The 22,194-nt window shown below is 47.7% G+C and overlaps 2 protein-coding genes across 8 annotated transcripts; one reads left to right on the top strand and one right to left on the bottom strand.

Annotated features, from left to right (window-relative positions):
* Window positions 1–3,318: 3,318 nt before the first annotated feature.
* Window positions 3,319–4,733, bottom strand: WRAP53 (WD repeat containing antisense to TP53). Of its 4 annotated transcripts, XM_023743948.1 has the most exons (4): window positions 4,602–4,733; window positions 4,068–4,387; window positions 3,803–3,901; window positions 3,319–3,542 (listed from the first exon to the last, which is right to left on the bottom strand). In XM_023743948.1, the coding sequence occupies exons 2-4, from the start codon at window positions 4,376–4,378 to the stop codon at window positions 3,362–3,364; spliced, it is 591 nt and encodes a 196-aa protein (XP_023599716.1). In that variant the 5' UTR covers window positions 4,379–4,387; window positions 4,602–4,733; the 3' UTR covers window positions 3,319–3,361. The 4 variants fall into 4 exon arrangements, with proteins under 4 accessions (XP_023599716.1, XP_006102672.1, XP_023599717.1 ...); XM_006102610.3 differs by having other exon boundaries at window positions 3,320–3,542; window positions 4,068–4,733; XM_023743949.1 differs by having other exon boundaries at window positions 3,389–3,509; window positions 3,810–3,901; window positions 4,068–4,733.
* An 855-nt stretch (window positions 4,734–5,588) lies between these two features.
* On the top strand, window positions 5,589–21,663 carry TP53 (tumor protein p53). 4 transcript variants are annotated; one of them, XM_023743934.1, is made up of 12 exons: window positions 5,602–5,747; window positions 9,022–9,122; window positions 16,306–16,401; window positions 16,568–16,586; window positions 16,673–16,921; window positions 17,320–17,506; window positions 17,585–17,697; window positions 17,896–18,005; window positions 18,347–18,504; window positions 18,601–18,671; window positions 19,886–19,995; window positions 20,863–21,663. In XM_023743934.1, exons 2-12 carry the CDS (start codon window positions 9,037–9,039, stop codon window positions 20,945–20,947), a joined length of 1,284 nt encoding a protein of 427 aa, XP_023599702.1. In that variant the 5' UTR covers window positions 5,602–5,747; window positions 9,022–9,036; the 3' UTR covers window positions 20,948–21,663. The 4 variants fall into 4 exon arrangements, with proteins under 4 accessions (XP_006102640.1, XP_023599702.1, XP_023599701.1 ...); XM_023743933.1 differs by having other exon boundaries at window positions 5,605–5,747; window positions 9,012–9,122; XM_006102578.3 differs by lacking the exon at window positions 9,022–9,122 and having other exon boundaries at window positions 5,589–5,747.
* The last annotated feature ends 531 nt before the right edge of the window (window positions 21,664–22,194 follow it).

Raw genomic sequence — 22,194 nt, 5'->3', positions numbered from 1 at the left:
AGCCGATCAATGTTGATGTTTCTCTTGCATCTATGTTTCTATCTCTCTATCCCTCTCCCTTCCTCTCTCTCTCAAAATCAATGAAAACATATTTTTTTGAAAGACACCCTTGTCTTTCACCCCTGACAAACCCCAACCAGACTATCCTCCATGTTTGCACTCAACTAATATCAGTGACTGCTAGTGCTTATTGAATACTTACTACATCAGGCACTGTTTTAAGCACTTTACATTAATTCTTTTAATTTTCACAGCTCTGTGAGGTGAGTGTCATTATTATCATCCTCATTTTAAAAACTCAGAAACTGTGGTCCATTACCTTGCTGGGGAAAGATGCATAAGCACGCTAATTGTTTTGACTTTAAATGGATGGCAACACATTTCTAGTGAGCAATGGGCAAAGATGAGCAATCCTCCACATTCTATGGTGGTTTTGATCTTCAGCTCTCCAGGACCGATCCTTCACTCCTGCTCTCTGCCTACAGGCCCTCTTCCTTCAGCCGATAAGCTCCCTTTATGCTTCACTGAGAAGCCAACAGAGAGACACTGAAATCTTCCAAACACCAAACAGGTGCCTCTGAATGCATCTTCTGCCTTTCCTTCTACAGCAGCAGTTCTCAACCTGTGGGTCGCGACCCCTTTGGCGGTAGAACGACACTTTCACAGGGGTCGCCTAAGACCATCCTGCATATCAGATATTTACTTTACAATTCATAACAGTAGCAACATTACAGTTATGAAGTAGCAACCAAAATAATTTTATGGTTGGGTCACAAGATGAGGAACTGTATTTAAAGGGCCAGAAGGTTGAGAACCACTGTTCTACAGCAAGGGATTATCCTGAACCTATCAAAGACCTCTAATGTACTCTGGAGCCTGTCTTCACCCAGCTACTCGGTGGCTTTGTTAACCCTTCTCTCTCCTAGAGCACCAATTCCTGTCTACTGGAGTTATTCCTGACAACACAGAGGCAACCATTAACCCTATTTTGGACTCACAGTTCCTCTGGTCATCATTCCATTTCTGTTTCCTGTCATAAGAAAACTCTTCCAAGGAAGTGTCTATATTTCCTCTCCCACCCACTCTGATTGGCTTCTGCCTCCATCACTCCCCTGAAAGTACTCTTGTCAGGATCACTAATGCCTTCTTGGGTTATTCTCTAAATCTGCCTCCCTTTCAGCAGCGTTAGGCATGACTCTCTGCCTCCATTTTTGTAGTTTCTTCTGCACTCCTCCTCCATATGCTGGAACGCAGGGCTCTGCTTGAGCCTTCTCCTTCTCCATCTACACTCTCTCTTGAGACGGAATCCACTCTCAAGACACAACATATTATCTACATGCTCCCCCACTTCTCAAAGTATATCCCCAGCCCCAACTTCTCCCCGTAGTTTTACATTTCACAATTAATGTACCTAAAAACTCCTGACTTGTCCCAATACCTTTTTATATCCCTGTTTCCTGCTCTGAGTAAATCATACCATCCCTCTGGCAGCAAAACCTGGACACCACACTTGACTGCTCCCTTCCCTGCACCTCCACATCCAATTGACCTCCAAGTCCTACAAAATATACTTCAAACCCATCCACATCTCCCCATCTTCCCTGACACCACCCTGGCCCACGCCACCATCATTTCTTGCCTGGACCATGAAAAACGCATTCTAATGAGTCTTCCTGATTTCACTGTTGCCCACCCACAGTCCATTCTCTAAAATTCAGCCATCATTTCACACCTGTTTTAAAACTCTACATGGCTTCCCAAATAAACTCCAAATGCCTTACTGACAAGATCTGACACAATGTGGCTACTGGCCATCTCTCCATAAGCAGCACCCTTCCCCTCTCGCTGGCCTCAGTCCAGGTGCATTAGTCTTTTTTCTGTGCCTTGAACACACAAAGCTCTTTCCCAGCTCTTGGTTTTTGCAAGATCATTGCTTCTCCCCAGAATGCTCTTTCTACAGTTCTTCACATGACTATCTCATATCCTTCAGGTCTCAGTTTAAATGTCTCCTTTTCAGAAGGCCCCTTCCTGACCATTTTATCTCAGTCGTATCCTCTCGTTATTCTCTCATTCTGTTTTACTTCCTTCATAACATTTATTATCATTTGTAATGAACTTGGTTATTTATTGGTTTGCATGTTTGTTGTCTATCTCCCAAACAAGAAAGCAAACCAGCTCATCTGTCTCATTCACTTTATCCCAGCACCACACAGTAACTGATGTATTGGTAATCATTCAGTAAATATCTGTCAGCACTCTCCCTCTCAGGAGCACGCCCACACCTTTCTTCCTTCTCAGGCATGCATCTCCTAAACTCTAAGGTCCCCACAAGACTTGTAACCAGGGGAGCAATGGGCAGCGGCAGTTCACCCTGGCTAACCACCTTAACCCGTCTCCAAGGTTCCTTTTCTCTGACTTTCCAGTGAGCCAAAGCAGCCCTGCCTGGGACCATTTCTTTCCTATAACATTTCTAGAGAGCCACAGCAGCCCCACCTAGGCTCCCTCCTGTTGCTTCTTCTGTCCTAAGCCCTTCCTTGTTTCACTGTGCCCAGCTTTAATAAATGTACTCTCAAAAAAACCTGGCCCTAGCTGGTTTGGATAGAGCATCAACCAACCCGCAGACTGCAGGGTCCCAGGTTCAATTCCAGTCAAGGGCACGTATCTCAGTTGCAGGCTCAATCCCCGTGTGGGAGGCAACCAATCGACATATCGATGTTTCTCTGTCTTTCCCCCCTCCACTCTCTCTAAAAATCAATGGAAAAATATACTCGAGTGAGGATTAACAAAACATAAAATACCATTAAAATAAAATTTTAAAAATAAAAAAATCTGTAAGTCAATTAAGTACTCTCACTAAAAGTCACTACTCTTTTATGGAAAACACATATTCCTGACTAAAGAAGGGACAAACATCTCTCTAAATGACTTTATACCCTAGTTCAATTGGTTACAGCGTCCTCCCAACACCAAGGTTTTGGGTTCAATCCCAGTCAGGTTGAATGCATAAATAAGTAGGATAACAAATAGATGTTTCTTTTTTTTTTTAAATATATATTTTTATTGATTTCAGAGAGGAAGGGAGAGGGAGAGATAGAAACATCAATGATGAGAGAGAATCATCAATCGGCTGCCTCCTGCAGGCTCCCTACTAGGGATTGAGCCCACAACCCCTGGCATGTGCCCTTGACCGGAATAGAAACCCTGGACCCTTCAGTCCACAGGCCAACGCTCTATCCACTGAGCCAAACCGGATAAGGCAACAAATAGATGTTTCTTTCTTTCTCTCTCTCTCTCAAATCAATTTTAAAAAACAAAATAAAAATAAATAAAGGACTTCAGAATTTAGGATAAAAAATGCTACCTATGGAAATTCATGATGAAGAAGATGTTCAGTGTCTGGTGAAAGGGCTGGTTTAGCCCTTACCCTTACCATTTCTGCATATTCCCGCTGTTCCCCTTCATTGTACATCTCTGGGGGTAGGTTATAAATCCGCAGGATGTTATCAGCACTATTGGTCAAGATGCAGGAACCATCAGGGGCCCTAGGAGTAGGCAAAGGTTAGAAAGCTAGACAGACCTACATTTTCCAAGTGTAGGGCTAGGGCTGAGCCTATGTCTAGGGAGTAAATTCCCCCCAGAACCATGAGGGAAGTAGAAGACAAAATCCTAGGTGAATCTGAAGTTCAGTCCAAGAGGGATTCTTACTCCTACTCCCACCTCTGGTGAATCCTTCTCCCAGGTAAATGGGGTTTTTGGAGGTAAAAATCCTGGTGTGTTTATCTCCCTGCCCCGTTTTCCTTACCACTTACAGCCTTTCAAGAAGTTCTCAGGCTGGGCGCTGAACTCTGACCAGGAACCACTGAGAAACTGAGGTAGTTGGGAGAAGCTGTAGCTCCAAGTGCTGGAAGGAAGATGGGGGACAACAAACCTGAGTCGCCAAAGCAAAGAGGAAATAGGCCTGGAGAACTGGGACTGAGGACCGGAGGATAAGGGACATCGCACACTTCCATGCATCTCGGATTTCCAATGTCCTCGGATTCCCTCCGTCAACTGCCAGCACCACTTACGTGGACCCCTCCTCCTCAGGAACGGGCTCCTCAGACACACCTTCCATGGCTTCTCCAGGCCCCAATTCTGGCCCGTTCGTTTCCTCCGCAGGAAGGCTCACATTTTCAGAAAGTTCTTGCTCCTTGATTCCAGGGCTCAACTCACTGGGAGTGCAAACCCCTGTTTCCGGGGAAGTGGAGAGAGAAGCTGGGTCCCCCTCCTCGGGCTCCTGGGACACAGCTGAGCCAGCCATGGGATCGGGGGACACGCGGGGCAGATCATCGCCTTCGGATGTCAATGGCATCAGTTCTGGGTCCGTATTTGTATCCATCGGGGAAGCCTGAGGCGAGAGACGGGCTGAAGCCGGGGCCTTGTCTGCAGACAGGCAGTAGGGCGCTAACGGTGGCTCCTCGGACGTCTTCATACCGCCGAGGAAGCGCGGCAGGCATTGGCCTCGGCCAGGCAGCCCTCTTCCCGCTGGCTGCCAGCTAGCTGCCCCGGCCGCTCCGCTTCAAAATTCACCAGGATCCGGGAAGCCGACTAGAGAGACCCACCTGTGCCTCCCTTCCTCTTCCGGGAGGGGGCAGAAGACCCCGGGAATGGAACGTAGCCGCTGGGACACCAATGTTGAAAGCACCGCGGACCTCAGCCGGGTTGGTCCCTACGCGCCACTAGCTCTCGCGAGATCTGGGCCAACCTTTCAATTGGGTCTCCGCATCTCGGCTCAGATTTCGCGGGCGACCCACCGAAGGGGCGGGACCAGGAGTCACCATTCCCATGAAGCCGTGGGGCTTCTGGTGGCTCCTGGGAGTTGTAGTCTGAAAGCGTCCGCCTAGGCGAGAAAAGCCCGGGCTCCCGCGGTCGTTCTTAAAGCGCCTACTTCCCACCTCGGGAGCAGAGGGCGCTAGCGCCATGCTTGATTTTACAGGTTTTGAACTTGTCCATCTCGCCAAGTTCTTCAGACTTTCGTCTCTTCATTCATTAAATAAATATTTATTACTGAGCGCTTAGTTGCTTCCCAGTACTGTACTAAGCCCTGGGACATAAAACAGTGAATAAGAAGTAGACTAAAGTTAACGCTGCTGTGTATTAAAGGCAAGGAACAAATATTTTCAGATAGTAATAGGGCTGTGATGTAGAGTATTAGGGGAAATACATTAGATTGGGGTCTTAATAAAAGCCTTCCCAAAAGGTGGCCTTTTAGCTGAGAAGAAACTACCCAACTATCTGGGAGAGAGATAGATGTTCCAGGCAGAGGGAACGGCAAGTACAAAGGCTTTCTTCCTTCCACCTTCCAATTGGATACAATGGCAGGAGCCTTCCAAAATGGTTTCCACCAATTCTGTCCTCACGACGTTGGCTCGTCTGACTTCCCCATCGCAAAATGTCGGTAACTACGGCACCGATACAGCGGAATCCTGACTCTTCCCCCTCTCCTTTCCAACAGCCTCCGCCCGCCGGCACATTGCTTGCCCTTACTTGTCATGGCTACCGTCCAGCTTTGTGCCAGTAGTCTCGCGGGGGTTGCTGGGATTGGGATTTCCCCACATCCCATGTGCTCGGACTGGCGCTAAAAGTTTTGAGCTCAAAAGTCCAAAGCCACGGTCCTGGACACAGGTGTTCCCTGGGCCCCCGGGGTCACCCGGCTTCCGGCCTCGGAGCGTGCTTCCCAGGCCGGTGAGACGCTCCCCGAAGCTCAGGTAAGCTCTTGGCAGTGTGATAAGTCCTCTCTGAGTCCAGGAGCTCCCGACCCCGGGTATTTTCAGCGAGGGAGGTGGGGTGCCGGGGACCTGGGGATTTGGCCGGGGGTTCGGGGAAGAGGAGAAGCTTGGCTGGCGGCTATGTTGGCAGGTCGGGGTGTAGATAATGAGGATGTTGGGAACCTGAACACCTGGGCGGGGGAGTGGAACTTGGGGGAACTTTCCGCTGGCCTAAGGGGTTCTTACCCACCCACCCATTCCTGTCCCCATGCCAGGGCCGGGAGCGGGGAATCGTTAAGTAACACGGTCTGGAACTCCCGGCTCTAGATTTTATTTTTTTATTGTCTAAAGTTTTATATGTCTCCTTTTTCCCCGATTGACACCACTACCACCCCCAGCCCTTCCCACCCGGGGCATGCCCCCATTGCCCCAGTGTTTCTGTCCACTGTTTATGCTAATGTGCATGCATACCAGTCCTTTGGTTGCTCTCTAACCCCCCCTCCCCTCCCTTGCCATTTGTCTCTGGATCTATTCTTGTTCATCAAATTATGTTGCCGGCTCTAGATTTTAGAGCCCAGGGTGCCCTAGTGAAATCTCCGATTGCATTCTGAAATGATTATTCGGGGCGATCTGAGCGCCCACGCTGCTAAGGCAGGTCCCATAACTTCCGGACCTTTGTCCTCCCTGGAATAATTTTTCCAACCGGCTCTGCTAGACGAAGAAAATCCAATCAAATACTGTCAGTCGTGGAAGTGGGCAATGCGAAAGAAGAGGTTTGCCCGCGAAACGCGCGTTCTTTATCCGGGTCTGAGAGGCCCGGAAGCCCTGTTATTGTTTGGCTCTACTTGTACATGTCTGCCACTTGCAGGACCACTTCCGGTTTCTTCCTTGGGGCAGCTCATATTTACCCGATGGAAGGGAACGAGAAAGAGAGAAAATGCCTTTTAAGCTGGTTCCGATGACCTGTGGAGGGAAGCCGATAACCCCCTCCTCTATTTTTTCTTTTTTCTTCCTGGACTACTTAATCACGGCTTGCAGGGAGGACGGGCGTGTCTTTGTTTTGATGCTGGTCTCTACCCCTCCCCCTCTCCGAATGGTGTGCTCCGCCTGGGCGCCTATCGTCTGGGCGGGCGCTACCATTGCGCGGGAGGGGTTTTATTTGTTTGTTCCTTCGTTTGTTTGTTTTTAAGTGTGCGCAGGGCAACCCCTGGGTATTTTCGCGAATGAGTACGTTTGAGAATTAAACGATGAAAGAGTGTAACGACGGTTAATTTGTGGCGGAGAAACAACTTGTATGCGGTTTGGACTAAGCCATTCCGACTCGGGACGCAGACTGAACGTCGTGAAAGCGGAAGGGGCGGCCCGCGGTCCCGGCTGCAGCGCGCGGGTCCGGCTAGTTGCTGCCCGCGAGAGGCAGAGCCCCGCCAACCCCAAGCTTAACCGTTTCCCCCGCATCGTCACCCCTCAATATGCGATCATGCTTTTCCAGTCGCTGACGACGCACCTGCTAAAAACCAGGCGCTGCGCGCACCCAATGTGCTTTTTTAATAAATTGAGGCCGCATTCATACCCACTGCGATTAGATGAGTTTTGGCATCTAACCACCGTGTAACGCCTTTCAAAATAGAATATTGTCATCGTCCCAGAAGAGTTTCTCATGCCTCTTCCCAGTGTCTTCTCTGACCCCCACCTTTATTTTTATTTCTGTTTAGAGAACTTAATATAAATGGAGTCATAACAGTATGTGCTTCTGTGTGTCAGGCTTCTTCAGCATGATTTTTGTGAAACTCATCCCCTCTTATTGCATGTATTGGTAGAGTATCAGTATTTTGATACGTTTTTTATTTAGTATGTGACATTGGATTGTTTATTCTCATTTTGATGGCCTCTTGAGTTGTTTCTTGGTTGGGGTTATTTTGAATAAAGCTATTAACTTTTTTTAACATAATGTCTGTTTTAAAATATATTTTATTGATTTTTAGAGGAAGAAGGGAGAGGGATAGAGAGAAACATCAATGATGAGAGAGAAACATTGTTGGGCTGCCTCCTTCGTGGCCCCTACTGGAGACGGAGCGAGCAATCTGGGCATGTGCCCTGACCAGGAATCTGACGGTGGTCTCCTGGTTCATAGGTCATTGCTCAACCAACAACGGAGCCACACCTTCCAGGCGCTATTAATATTCTTGCTCAATTCTTTTTGTGGTCATAGGTTTTCGAGTTTCTTGTTATAAGAAAATTATAATTTTCAAAGTGGTTGTACCATCAACAGTTGGCATGTGCTTATTGGCCATTCCTATGTCATGTGAAGTGGCTCTTCAAGTCTTTTCCCCATTTTTAAAATTGGTTTGTTTGCTCTTTTTTTTTAAACTATTGATTCGTAGTATTTTACATATTTTGGATATGGATATCTTTTGTCTGATACAGGGAGCTTTTTTCCTTTTTAAAAAATTTTTACAATAGAGGAGAAAAGGGGGCATCAGTAATACTTTCAACAATAAAGAAAAAATTGTTTAATATATTTTTATTTATTTCAGAGAGGGGGAGAGAGATAGAAACATCAATGAAGAGAGAATTATCAATCGGCTGCCTCCTGCACACCCCACTCTGGGGATTGAGCCCACAACCGGGGCATGTGTCCTGACTGGGAATCAAACCGTGACCTCCTGGTCGACACTCAACCATTGAGCCACACTGGCCGTGCAACAATAAAGATAAATTTTTAAATTTTTTTTATTCGTTGATTTTGCAGAGAGATGGGGAAGGAAAGAGAAACATGTATTTACGCATTCATTGGTTGATTCTTGTATGATCCCTGGCCAGGGATCTTACTCGCTACCTTGGGGTATTGGGGTGACACTCTCACCAACTCATCTACCGGGCCAGAGCTGATACATGTATTTCCTACTGACCTGTTGCTTGTCTAGAGGAGGAGAGTCATCATTTTAAGTGTTTGCTGTTACCTGTTTAGGAAATCTTATCTCAAGGTCATGAAAGATACTCTTGTACACTTTCTCACATATTGTCTTCTATAACCTTGATAGTTTTCGGTTTTGGTTTTTGTTTTTCTATGTGGATATCCACTTGTTCTAGCTCCACTTTTTGAAATAGTCTTTCTTTCTCCCACCGAACTGCTTTTAATTGAAGTGTTTGGTCCATTTACATTTAATGCAATTATTGTGAGGTTTGGGTTTAAGTCTGCTGTCTTAATGCTCTTTTCTGTCTGTTTTATTCTTGGTGGGGGCTAAAAAAATATTAATACCTCAGACACACACAGGGAGAAGGCCATGTGATGGATGAAAACAGAGATGGGAGGGATGCTTCTACAAGTCAAGGAACACCAAGGATTGCCGGAGACCACCAGCAATTAGAAGAGGGGTATTGAACACATTCTCCCTAGAGCCTCCAGGAGGAAACAGCTCTGCCAACATCTTGATTCTGGGCCTCTGGCTTCCAGAACTATGAGACGATAAAGTTTTGTTGTTTTAAGCCAAAAAAAATTCTAAAATTAATACCTTTCCTCCCACCTTCCAAGTTCTAGCTGAGCTAATAATTAAATTGAGACAGATTAACAGAAGAAAAATCAAAGATTTAATACATGTGCATGGGGAATTCACATAAGACACTTTGGAGAAAGAGGAGGCGGGTATTACCTTTCATAAATGAGACTGGGTGAATCTGGAAGAGTGGAACATCCGTGAGGCAGAACATACAGCAAGAATTTTCCTGCGAGGCAACTCTGAGATAACGGAACACAGCCAGTATCTATCTAGCTAACAGGCCCCTTCCTGCAGCCCTCTTATTCACCATGCTTAGTTCAAATTAGGCTAAGGAGAACATTCTAAGATCTCCTTCCTGAAGCAGGTGTTTCTGTTTGAATCTCTTGGACAGACAGGGATTAGGGTCAAAAGTTCTGAGTCTTGTTTCTTAATAAACAGCTTAAAATCAATATCCCCAAAAGAGGAAGCTTCGGGGTGGGGAAACTTTGGTTCCCTGCCTTCGCTTCAAACATTTGGCGAAGAAACACTACCAATCTGTAATTATAAAGGAGGTGACGTTGTCCAACTCATTTTTGTGAGGCGAGGATAATCTTGATAACAAGCCCAAATCAAGGATCTTACAAGAAAAGAAAATTAGACCAGTATTCCTGTTAGCATATATGTGCACAATCTTACAAATTTTAGCAAATCAAACCTGATAATATACAAAAATGACCAAGTGAAGTTTATCCCTGACTGCAGTGTTGATTTAACATTCAAAAATCAGTGTAATGTGCCATGTTAGCAGATTGATGGATTAGAAACTCTATGATGGCCCTGGCCGGTGTGGCCCAGTTGGTTGGGCGCCATCTCATACACTGAAAGTTTGCTGGTTTGATTCCCGTTCAGGGCACATGCCTGGGTTCTGGCTCAATCCCCATTTGGGCAGGGGCGTGGGGGAGGGCATGCAGGAGGCAGCAAACCAATGTTGTACTCTCACACATCAATGTTTCTCTTGCTTCCTCTCTATTTAAAAATCAATAAACTATTCTTTAAAATCCAATAATCATTTTAACAGATGCATAAGAAGCCGATGACAATATGCAACAGCTCTTTGTGATTTTTTAAAAATACGTTTTTATTGATTTTTAGAGGGAGGGGGATAGAGAGAGAAACATCATCGATCGGCTGCCTCCTGCACGTCCCCTACTGGGGATCAAGCCCATAACCAGGTATGTGCCCTGACCAGGAATCGAGCCCTTAAAGAAAAACCGACCTCCCAGCAAACTAAAAACAGGAAACTTCCTCAGTCTGATAAAGGTCACCCCCAATCAAGTTACCATTAGCAATATTGAGTGGGGCCTTGACTTACGAGTTTAATTCGTTCTGTGACGGAGCTCGTAACTCAAATTACTCGTATGTCAAATCATAAAGTGAACGAGTGAGACACGTGATGCTGGGCTGATGTTGTGCGTTCACTGTGACGTTCGCTGCGCCAACTAGCGGTGGGCTATCTGAAGCTGGCTCGTAACCCGAATTTTAGCTTGCAACTCAAAGCAAAAAATCGGCCGAGAGAGAGAGAGAGAGAGAGAGAGAGAGAGAGAGAGAGAGACACGGCTCGTATCTCAAAAAACTCGTTAGTCGGGACACTCGTAAGTCAAGGCCCCACTGTACATAACTAGAGGCCTGGTGCACAAAATTTGTGTATGGGAGGGGGGCGTCCCTCAGCCTGGCCTGCGACCTCTCACAGTCCAGGAGTCTTTGGGGGATGTCCAGCTGACGGCAGTTGAACATCCTTAATGCTGCTATGCTTGCCAGCCATGAGCCCAGCGTCTGGCTGAGAGGTGCTCCCCCTGTGGGAGCATACTGACCACCAGGTGCAGCTCCTGTATTGAGCATCTGCCCCCTGGTGGTCAGTGCACGTCATAGCGAGTGTTTGAGCAGTTGACTATCTGCCCCCTGGTGGTCAGTACATGTCATAGCAACTGGTTGAGTGGCCTTAGCATATTAGGCTTTTATTATATAGGATAGTGACAGGCTTAATGCTTTTCCTCTAAGATCAGGAACTAGTAAAGGATTCCACTCTCGCCACTTCAGCATTATATAGGCAAAAAAAATAAGTAGCCCGGCCAGCGTGGCTCAGTGGTTGAGCATCAACTTATGAACCGGGAGGTCAGGGTTCGAGTCCCAGTCAGGGCACATGCCCAAGTTGTGGGCTTGCTCCCCAGTGTGGGACATGCAGGAGGCAGCAATCAATGACTCATCATTGATGTTTCTCTCTCTTTCCCTCTCCCTTCCTCTTTGAAACCAATAAAAATATTTTTTTTAAATAAGTAAACATTATTATTGGAAAGGAAGAAATAAAACTGTTTTACTCACAAATGGCGTGATTGTATACACAAAAAATCTTAACAGAAAATTATTTTAAAATCATCAGAACTGCCGAAACCGGTTTGGCTCAGTGGATAGAGCGTCGGCCTGCGGACTGAAAGGTCCCGGGTTCGATTCCGGTCAAGGGCATGTACATGGGTTGCGGGCGCATCCCCAGTAGGAGATGTGCAGGAGGCAGCTGATCGATGTTTCTCTCTCATCGATGTTTCTAACTCTCTATCTCTCTCCCTTCCTCTCTGTAAAAAATCAATAAAATATATTAAAAAAAATAATAATATAAAAAAAATAAAATCATCAGAACTAGCAAGTGATTATAACAGGATCACAAGTTTCAAAGGCAGTATAAATAAATTGTATTTCTGTATAATAGCAACCATTGAATCTGAGCTCGAAAAATGAATTTTAAAATAGCATCCAAAACATGGCATATTCAGGGGTAATTTAACAAGTGATGGACAAAAGCTCTGTATTATAAACTGCAAAATATTGCTGATGCCTGGTCGGTGTGGTTCAGCATCGACCTATAAACCAGGAGATCATGGGTTCGATTTCCGGTCAGAGCACATGCCCGGGTTTCTGGCTCAATCCTCAGTAGGGGGCGTGCAGGAGGCAGCCAATCAATGATTTTACGTATTTCATTATTGATGTTTCCCTCCCTCTTTCTGACATTAACAAAAACATATATATGTATGTATATATCCTAGCAGGCTTTTTGTAGAAATTCACAAGCGGATTCCAAAATGAAAGAGTAGTACAAAGTTAAAGATTAAAGCTACAGGAGGATAACCAGCGAACAGAGTCCAGCCCAGGGAAAGACACATAAGTGTAGTCAAATGATTTTCGACCAAGGCCCCAAAGTGAATCTGGGAAAGAGGTTATTTTTCTTTTTTTAGATTTTCTTATTTTGGAAAAAATGCAGACAAGTACGAGAATAACAACACTCATTTCCACCAAATAATTATTTTGTCTTTTTTGTATCCATATTTTAATTGCACAATTAATGTATGGGTAAGCTCTTTATTTCATTTTTCTTTGTTAATAAAGCTAAAATTCCCAGCCCCATGAGCAAACATATCCCCTCTCTGAGACATTATCATAGTTTTGTGAATTTATTCTTTTTGCCTGTCTTTCAGATTTTAACATACATATGATTTTAAGCAATAAATAGTTGTTTTGTATTTTTAATTTGCATAAACTACTTACATTACCGTGTTTTGCTATTTTCTAGCAAATTGTATTTTTCACTCAACATGTTTCTGAGTTATATCAAGTTACACATACAGAAAATTCATTTTCATAAACTCTGTACTGAGTTTGTCTTGTGAGTGTATCACATTTAACTAGCCATTCCTGCCCTGGCCCAGTGGTTCAGTTAATTGGAGCTTAGTCCCGTACAGCAAAAGGTTGTAAGTTCAATTCCCAGTCAGGGCACATACCTACTGTCGGTACTCACGGGAGGCAGTGAATCCATGTTTCTCTCACATTGATGTTTCTCCCTTCCTCTTTCTCTAAAATCAATTTTAAAAAACACACCACATATCCTCAGGTAAAGATTAAAAAATAATAATAGCCCTAGCCGGTTTTGCTCAGTGGATAGAGTTTCGACCTGAGGACTGAAGGGTCTCGGGTTCAATTCCCATCAAGGGCACCTACCTTGGTTGCAGGTTCCAGGTCCAGGCAGGCACATGCAGGAGGCAGTCAGTCAATGTTTCTCTGTCTCACGCCCTCCCTTCCACTCTCTAGAAGTCATTGGGAAAATATCCTTGGGTGAGGATTAACAAAAATAGTAATTTAGCCATTTCCTACTGGTGGGTAGTAATGTTCCTTGTCACCTGCCATTAGGAACAACACTGACATGAATTTTTGTGCAAGACTCCTGCTGCGCCCAAACAACCATTTTCTTAGGAGCCTAACTGGCAGTGGTCTTGCTAAGTAGTACAATGTGTGTCTTCCAGATTCAAATTTTTTTACACCAGACGCTGGATGAAGCCTTGGGAGCACAATTATTTAGACTCTATTTAAATTTTAGATCTTGCGTGGAGTCTAGTAGTCCCTGGCCCTCCCCCTAGAGCAGTGATGGCGAACCTTTTGAGCTCGGCGTGTCAGCATTTTGAAAAACCCTAACTTAACTCTGGTGCCGTGTCACATATAGAAGTTTTTTGATATTTATTTTATATATTTAAATGCCATTTAACAAAGAAAAATCAACCAAAAAATGAGTTCACGTGTCACCTCTGACACGCGTGTCATAGGTTCGCCATCACTGCCCTAGAGAGAGCTTCCTGAGCTTGGCTGACTTAATGCCTGTAACTTTAGTTCCCTCAGCTGGTGATGATACCTATCTTGGCTTTTTGAGAGGATTAAAGGGATGAGCCACTGAAAGCATTGGACCTGTGAGCAGCAGCCATTGTTAGGGTAGTTGTCTGACCTGCCCGTAGGAAGTACCCACTCCCAAAAGGTTTCCCAAGATAACTGCGCCTGCTTTTTTTTATATGTATATTTTTTATTATTGACTTCTGTGTGGAAAAGGGGGAGGGAGACAGAAACATCAATGATAAGAGAATCATTGATCAGCTGCCTCCTGCATGTCCACACTGAGGATCAAGCCCATAACCCCGGGCATGTGCCCTGACCGGGAATTGAACCGGGACCTCCTGGTTCATAGCTCGATGCTCAACCACTGAGCCACGCCAGCTGGGTTGTACCTGCTGTTTTTAAGAAGCATTGAGAATTTAGTTGCTGCCCGGTGGGACTGACACCTTGGGCCCACCATCTCAGGACAGCCCCGCTGGCATGTTTACTGAACTGAGTTCCCTGGAGGGGGTGAACCAGCATTAATGGGGCAGTACCACAAAAGTCCCACCCACTCACAACCAGAGTGCTCACTCTAGAGTAATAATATAGAACAAAGAAAATGGAACTATCATACGAACAGAAGCATTTGTTAAGCTCTTACTATGTAGACTACTACTACTATTTTTTAATTTTTTGTTAATCATCACCCAAGGATATTTTTCCATTGATTTTTCTAGAGCAGGAGAGACAGAGAAAGAGAGAAACATCGGTTGGTTGCTTCCTGCAGGTGCCCTGACCAGAATCGACCCCGGGACCCTTCGGTCCTCGGCTGACGCTCTATCCACTGAACCAAATCGGCTAGGGCAAATCTAGAGATTTTTACTTATGAGCCCCCTTTCATAAAAGTCTCAGAAGTTTTTGTGATCACTGATGAGAGGGACCCTGGTACTTCTCCCCCAGGTCCCACTGGTCACTCCTTCGCCACCCCCCCTTGCCTTGCTCCTTGCAGGCACATGGTTCTCCCCCATCAGTTTGGGGAGTTCTGGCAGGGGGTCCTTTGCCAGCCTCTTAGTTGCACGATTTTTGTTCGCTAAAATCTGTACCTGAAGATTAACCTGTAATGAAGTGAGCATCTTACTCCAGACAATTCATTTAGTTGCCAGTGAGCTCGACCAGGTGCAAGGTGTTATGCGAATACTATGATGAACAAGATAACTTCCCTGTCCTGAGGATGTTTTTTGTTTTTTTTAAATATATTTTGATTTTTTTACAGAGAGGAAGGGAGAGGGATAGAGAGTTAGAAACATCGATGAGAGAGAAACATCGATCAGCTGCCTCCTGCACATCTCCTACTGGGAATGTGCCCGCAACCCAGGTACATGCCCTTGCCGGGAATCGAACCTGGGACCCTTCAGTCTGCAGGCCGACGCTCTATCCTCTGAGCCAAACCGGTTTCGGCCTGAGGATGTTTGTATTTAACTAGAGCAGCGGTTCTCAACCTGTGGGTCGCGACCCCTTTGGCGGTCGAACGACCCTTTCACAGGGGTCGCCTAAGACCATCCTGCATATCAGATATTTACATTACGATTCATCACAGTAGCAACATTACAGTTATGAAGTAGCAACGAAAATAATTTTATGGTTGGGTCCCAACATGAGGAACTGTATTTAAAGGGCCAGAAGGTTGAGAACCAAAAGAACTAGAGGAAACAAATGCACAAGGAAAGGTATCAGACCTAATGAGTGCCATGAGAATTAAGAGGATGGCAGAGTTTGGCGAGCGGTCGTTGAGGGGTCTGGGAAAACATCCCCGAGGAGGTTTTCAAGTTGAGGTCTGCAGTGATGGCACAGCCGTGTTCCCAGTAGAGGGAACCAACAGTTAGGTGAACTGGGGAGTGTTAGAAGGGCAGCCGCAGCCAGGGTAGCCCGAGCCTCGGCAGGGGAGCGTGCTGGGAGATGAGATCAGAGAAGCAGGCAGGGGCCTGGTCATGGGGGTCGGAGAGCATACACTCCTTCAGGAAGCTTTGCGATGAAGGGGGTCGGGGGAGGCGTCTTCCCCCAGATGGCGGGAGTGGGCTGAGAGTTACTGCATCCTCAGCAGGAAGGAAGGCAGAAGTAAGGTACAGTTCCCAGGAAGGCTTGTGGATTCATCGGTGGGAAGATTGGAAGTCCCTCTCTAGTTATTTTTTTTATTTTATTTTTTTCTCAAGCAAGTGTGTAGTAAGGCTGGTGAGAGGTGGGCAAGGAGCAGCCTGGGTTGCGATAAAGGATTTGAAGAAAGAAGTTGTGAACGAGCCCTGCTCCTCAGGAAGTCGGGGGACTCCTATGTGTCAGACCCTGATATGGTGTTGGGCGTGTTGCATGCTGGATCCTCACTTTTCCTCTCCCCACCGCAGCCACACTGCCTTCCAGGGAGCTGCAATGGATGACCAACAGCCAGAAGTCATGGACCCCCCTCTGAGTCAGGAGACATTTTCAGACTTGTGGAATTTGTGAGTAGAGGTCTCTTGGGAGGGGCATGTTCACTGCCCACCCTCTGATAACGACTGCCCCCACCCCTCGCCTCTCCCCCCTCCCCCCATTCCCCAGCTCCCTAGGAGTAGAGGCCTGTAGAAAGCGAGAACCAATACTGACTTTCTTTCCGCTCTTGTCTTTCAGACTTCATGACAATGATCTGGTAAGGACTAGGGATGGGGAGGGACCGGGGGCCACAGGGCAACAGCCTGGGGACCTAGCCCTCTGACTCGTTTTCCTCGTGCACAGAATCCTGAGGACTCCCAGGCAGTGGGTGGACTGGGCTGCATGCCCTTCGACCTCGAAGACTGTCTGGCCAATGGTCCAGATGAAGCCTCCAGTATGGCAGCAACTCCCGCACCAGCAGCTGCTGTCCCAGCACCAGCCACCCCCTGGACCCTGTCATCCTCTGTCCCTTCCCCGAAGACCTATCCTGGTAGCTATGGCTTCCGTTTAGAATTCCTGAAATCTGGGACAGCCAAGTCTGTAACCTGCACGGTCAGTGGCCCTGGGAGGCTGGCTTCCATGTGACAGTTCAATGCCTGACCATATCCCCCTGAGTTTTTCTATTCAGAACACTAGAATCTCTCTCAGCCTTTGGCTTGTCTTTCTACGTTCTACCTGTTTAGTCTGTGACCTTGACCTCTGTCCCAAAGTTGAATTCTCTCCCTTGACCTTGGGCGTCATGCTCTCAGCATCTCTCATGAGGCCAGGGAACTCTTCTTTCTCTCTTCGCCCTCTTTCATTCCTTAGCTTTTGTAAATTAGCTCCTGGGACACAGGTCTCCAACTCTGCCGTCCCGAGCCACCCTCCCCTCACAGTACGTGGCTTTCAGTTGGTGCTTAAGCAGTGCTTGTCCCCTGACCTCCCGTTCCTTCTTTCTCCTTTTCCTACAGTACTCCCCTATGCTCAACAAGCTGTTTTGCCAGATGGCAAAGACCTGCCCGGTGCAGCTGTGGGTCAACTCCCCACCCCCGCTCAGCTCCCGGGTCCGTGCCATGGCCATCTACAAGAAGTCCGAGCACATGACGGAGGTCGTGCGGCGCTGCCCCCACCATGAGCGCTGCTCTGACTATAGTGACGGTGAGAGTCGGGCTGCAGATGGGACAGGGCTGTGGCCCAGAGGCCCCAGGTGCCTGATGCTTTCCTAATTGCTCTTAGGTCTGGCTCCTCCTCATCACCTTATCCGGGTGGAAGGGAATTTGCGTGCCGAGTATTTGGATGACCCAAACACTTTTCGACATAGTGTGGTGGTGCCCTATGAGCCTCCTGAGGTCTGGTTTGGCAACTGGGGTCTCTGGGAGTGGGGGGGCGGGGGGGGGCGGTTAGAAGGGTTTGTCAGTGGCCGCCCAGCTGGGATGTGTGCAGAGCAGCAGATGGGTGATTGCCATTCCACAGCTGCGGAACTGTAGCTCACAGAGGCTACAGGCGTCAGGGCCGGGCGACCTCACCTGGGGCCTCTTTTCTCCCAGGTGGGCTCCGACTACGCCACCATTCACTACAACTTCATGTGTAACAGCTCCTGCATGGGGGGCATGAACCGGCGGCCCATCCTCACCATCATCACACTGGAAGATTCCAAGTAGGGACTCGAACACCACCCTTTATGCTGGCATGCTCCTCCCTAGCCTCTGCCTGTCTCTGTCCCCTGCGCCCTACCCCTCCACCGTTTCTCCAGGACTACCAGCCATCCTTCCCTCTCCCATTCCTTTATGTAGAACCTCCTTTGTTGCCGCGCCGCCCCCCCCCCCCCCGTTTTCTTTTCTCTGGCTTTGCAACCTCTAACCTGTGGCTTCTCCATAGGCCTGGCCCTGGAGCTTAGGCTCCACATGGGATGAAGGTGGTTGGGAGTAGGTGGGGCCTGGTTTACATGTAGTGCCCACCTTCTTACTGCCTCCTGCTTCCCTCTCCTTGCCTGGGTAGTGGTAATCTGCTGGGACGGAACAGCTTTGAGGTGCGTATTTGTGCCTGTCCTGGGAGAGACCGGCGCACAGAGGAAGAAAATTTCCGCAAGAAGGGGGAGCCGAGTCCCAAGCAGCCCCCTGGGAGTCCCAAGCAGCCCCCTGGGAGCACTAAGCGAGGTAATAAGCAAGCAGGGCGAGGGGAAGTAGAGGAGGGAGAGAGGGTGTAATTCTGCCCAGGTTCACCCTTCTCACCCTTCCTTACCTCTTTCCCAGCACTGCCCACCAACACTGACCCCTCTCCTCCGCCAAAGAAGCCAGCGGATGAAGAATATTTCACCCTGCAGGTACCACGTCTGGGAAAGGGAGATGGGCAGTCTCTTGCCCCTACTTGGTGGGATCGGATAAGGGCATAAAAGATGTAAATGTAGCAGGTGTGAGGGTGGGCCCATCTATCCTTTCTCTGGTCTTGACCCACGGTCTTGAGATTAAGTTTCAACTTGAGCATGTGGGTGTGTCTAGTAGAAACGTAATGAGCCTGGAATGAAGTTGCTTCCAACTTTGAAGGCAAGGACCATGTGTGAGTCATCTCTGCAGCCCCAGCATCTAGCAAAATACCGGCACCTTTGTTCAGGCTCAACACGTGCACTGAACGATTAGTTGGAGGAAAAGGAACTTGATTTAAGGCCCAGCCAGAAAGAAGCCTGAGAGGTTTAGTAAAGGTGACGGTTTGCCTTCCCTACCAGCCAAGGAACCATAGTGCCTTCTAGAAGCTGGCAGCAGCCACCTGCTGGTGACCAGCAATGACAGCGATTGGGAACTGAATTCTGTCAGTAATCCGGATGATGAGCAAGGAAATGGATTCTCTTTTAGAGCCTCCAAAAGAATGCACCTGCTGCCACCTAGGTTTTTAGCCCGATGAGATCTGTGTCAGATTCGTGACATACAGAAGATAATAAAAGTGTGTTGTTTTAAGCCACTTTAAAAAAAATAATAATAATAAGTTTCAAGTCTAGCATTCAAAAATGCTATTTTCTTCCTGGCTGCTTTCCCTGCAATTAGGGCATTTGCTATTAGGGGGCAGTGGTGCCTAGAGACAATGGCTCCTGATGATGTCTGATTTCAGGATGCCATCTTGTACCATAACCTACATTTTAAAGCAGTGGTTCTCAACCTTCCTAATGCCGTGACCCTTTAATACAGCTCCTCATGTTGTGGTGACCCCCAACCATAAAATTATTTTCGTTGCTACTTCATAACTGTAATGTTGCTACTGGTATGAATCGTAATGTAAATATCTGATAGGCTATATGTGTTTTCATTGTTACAAATTGAACATAATGAAAACATAGTGATTAATCACAAAAACAATATGTAATTATATATGTGCTTTTCAATGGTCCTAGGCGAAAGGGTTGTTCGACCCCCAAAGGGGTCTCGACCCACAGGTTGAGAACCGCTGTTTTAAAGGATCTTTCAAAAGAAAATTTGTTAAGGAGAGCATGAAAATGGTTCTATGACTTGGCCTAATACTTCATTTCCCCCTCCTCCCCTGCCACAGATCCGTGGGCGTGAACGCTTTGAGACGTTCCGGAAACTGAATGAAGCCTTAGAGCTACAGGACGATGTCCTGGCTGGAAAGGACCCGGGTGGAAGCAAGACTCACTCCAGGTGAGTGACCTGGGTCCCCCTTCAGCCCCACTCCCCTGCAGTCCTATGTGGGAAGGCCTGGGATTCCATTGTAATCCTGCCTTCACGGTAAAAGACAGCTGAATTCTCCCGTTGGGTCCGGGCCCTGCCTGGACATTCTTTACTCTTCCTCTGGTTGAATCCTGTGACCACTTTCCTGCGTCAGGTGGAGCGGTCCACAAGCCCCGATATGAGCATGGATATTTCCTTGCCGTTTCTAGCCACCTCTATCTCAGATCTGGGGTCCCCAGGAGGGGCCTGGTAACCGTGGGAGTGCCAGGCAGAGCCGGGGTGTGGGGTCAGATCTTCGGCCCCGCTGAGAGCTAACAAGTCCTGTGTGGCTTTATTACCCCCCTTATCCAGCTCAGTTTCCTCATGTGTCGAAAGGGATAAGGGAAGGTTGGGAGTTTAATACAGACAAGTGCCCCTGGTGCTCAGAAAGCATGTCTGCAGTTAATGGTGACTATTTCTTTTTTTTTTTTCAAAGAATGTTGAAATTTTTTTTTATATATATGTTATTGATTTTTTACAGAGAGGAAGGGAGAGAGATAGAGAGTTAGAAACATCGATGAGAGAGAAACATCCATCAGCTGCCTCCTGCACATCTCCTACTGGGGATGTGCCCGAAACCCAGGTACATGCCCTTGCCCGGAATCGAACCTGGGACCTTTCAGTCCGCAGGCCGACGCTCTATCCACTGAGCCAAACCGGTTTTGGCTATGGTGACTATTTCAACTTAAATAGCCCTTGTTCCAACCTCAGGCCCTTCAAAACCTGGCCGTGGGAAGAGAGGCCCTACACCTCTCACTCTGATGGTGTAATCTCCTCCCTTCCCTCTTCTCTCCACAGCCACCTGAAACCTAAAAAGGGGCAGCCTGCCTCCCGCCATAAAAAAAGACTCATGTTCAAGAGAGAGGGCCCTGACTCCGACTGACATCCCTGCTTCCTGTCCCCCGTGGACACCCCCACCCTCGTCCCCCTTTTCCTGGCGTATTTTTGGGCTTGGGAGCTTAAACCTCTGCTTGGTACAGATGTGCCTCAGAAACGCCCCAGAATTCCGTCTGCTCTGGCTGAGGCCTCCACTACAGAAGCTGGCCTGCACTGGTGCGTTTTGAGGGAAGCTGGAGGGAGCTGAGATGTTTCAGCTTAACTTTTAAGGTCTTTACTCTGAAGACCATTTGGGGGAGGTAGGAAATGTTCCTAACCTCATTGTCCACATTGACAAAATGTCAATAATGATGCCTGCCCTACGGGGCTTACTGTGAGGGTTAATGAAACGATGGATGTTTGGGACCAGGCTCCCTCAGAGGTGCTGGTTCCTGCCCCTGTATGACTGGACAGCTAGTTAAGAGGAGGGAACTTCTAAATCCCTTCTCTGCTGGCCTGGCCAACTCCTGTCTGAAGTCAGGAACCTCACCACCTAAAAGGAGATCACATCTCATCCCACACCCTGGAGGGCCCCACCTCCAGTGTAGGATCCGTATCTTCCAAGATCTGTTTCACTTCCCCCAAATGCTCAGGGTCAATTTCCTCTACAGTTGGAAAGGCACATCTGTACTCCACACCCGCACCCCTTCCCCTCTTCCCCTTTTATATCACATTTTTTTATATTGGTTTCTTATTTTACAATAAAATTTGCTTCTACCTGTGTGTCTGAGGGTGAGTGCCAGCGCTGGCTGCCCGGGGCCTGCAGTGCGGGGGTGAGTTAAGGAGGTGACACTGGGAAGCAGCCACCTGAGTCTCCAGGGAATGTGGGCTGGGGAGCCCCACACCCGGGTTCCAGGAGGAGAACAAAAGCTGGAGACTGGGTCAGTCTGCAGGCTGCATGACAACAAGGGTGGGGGTGAATCCCTAACTCTGTCCCTCCTCCCTCCCTGCCAGGCCTGGCACAGGGTTCTCTCCTGCCCCCTTGTCAGCCACTCACCACGGATTACGGGATTTAAGTGTCTCATTTAGCCAGCCTGAGCCTCTGGGGTAGCCATCTGCTCCACAGGAAAGGGGCAGGATACCTGGATTCCCCAGAGGAGAGAGGGTGGGTGCTATTTGATAATGAGAGCAAGCAGCTGGAGGCCTGCCAGCCGGGTCCCCAGGAAGTGGGGGCGGCTAAGGTGAAGGCTGGGATGTGGGGCTGGGGCCTTCCCAGCATCCCCTCATCCTGGGCCTCTTGCCAGGCAGTTGAAT

Source organism: Myotis lucifugus, unplaced genomic scaffold (assembly GCF_000147115.1).
Source record: "Myotis lucifugus unplaced genomic scaffold, Myoluc2.0 scaffold_420, whole genome shotgun sequence".
NCBI classification, from domain to species: Eukaryota; Metazoa; Chordata; class Mammalia; order Chiroptera; family Vespertilionidae; genus Myotis; species Myotis lucifugus.
The sequence above is the reverse complement of the archived record's forward strand: the minus strand, read 5'-3'. Positions and strand labels throughout refer to the sequence as shown.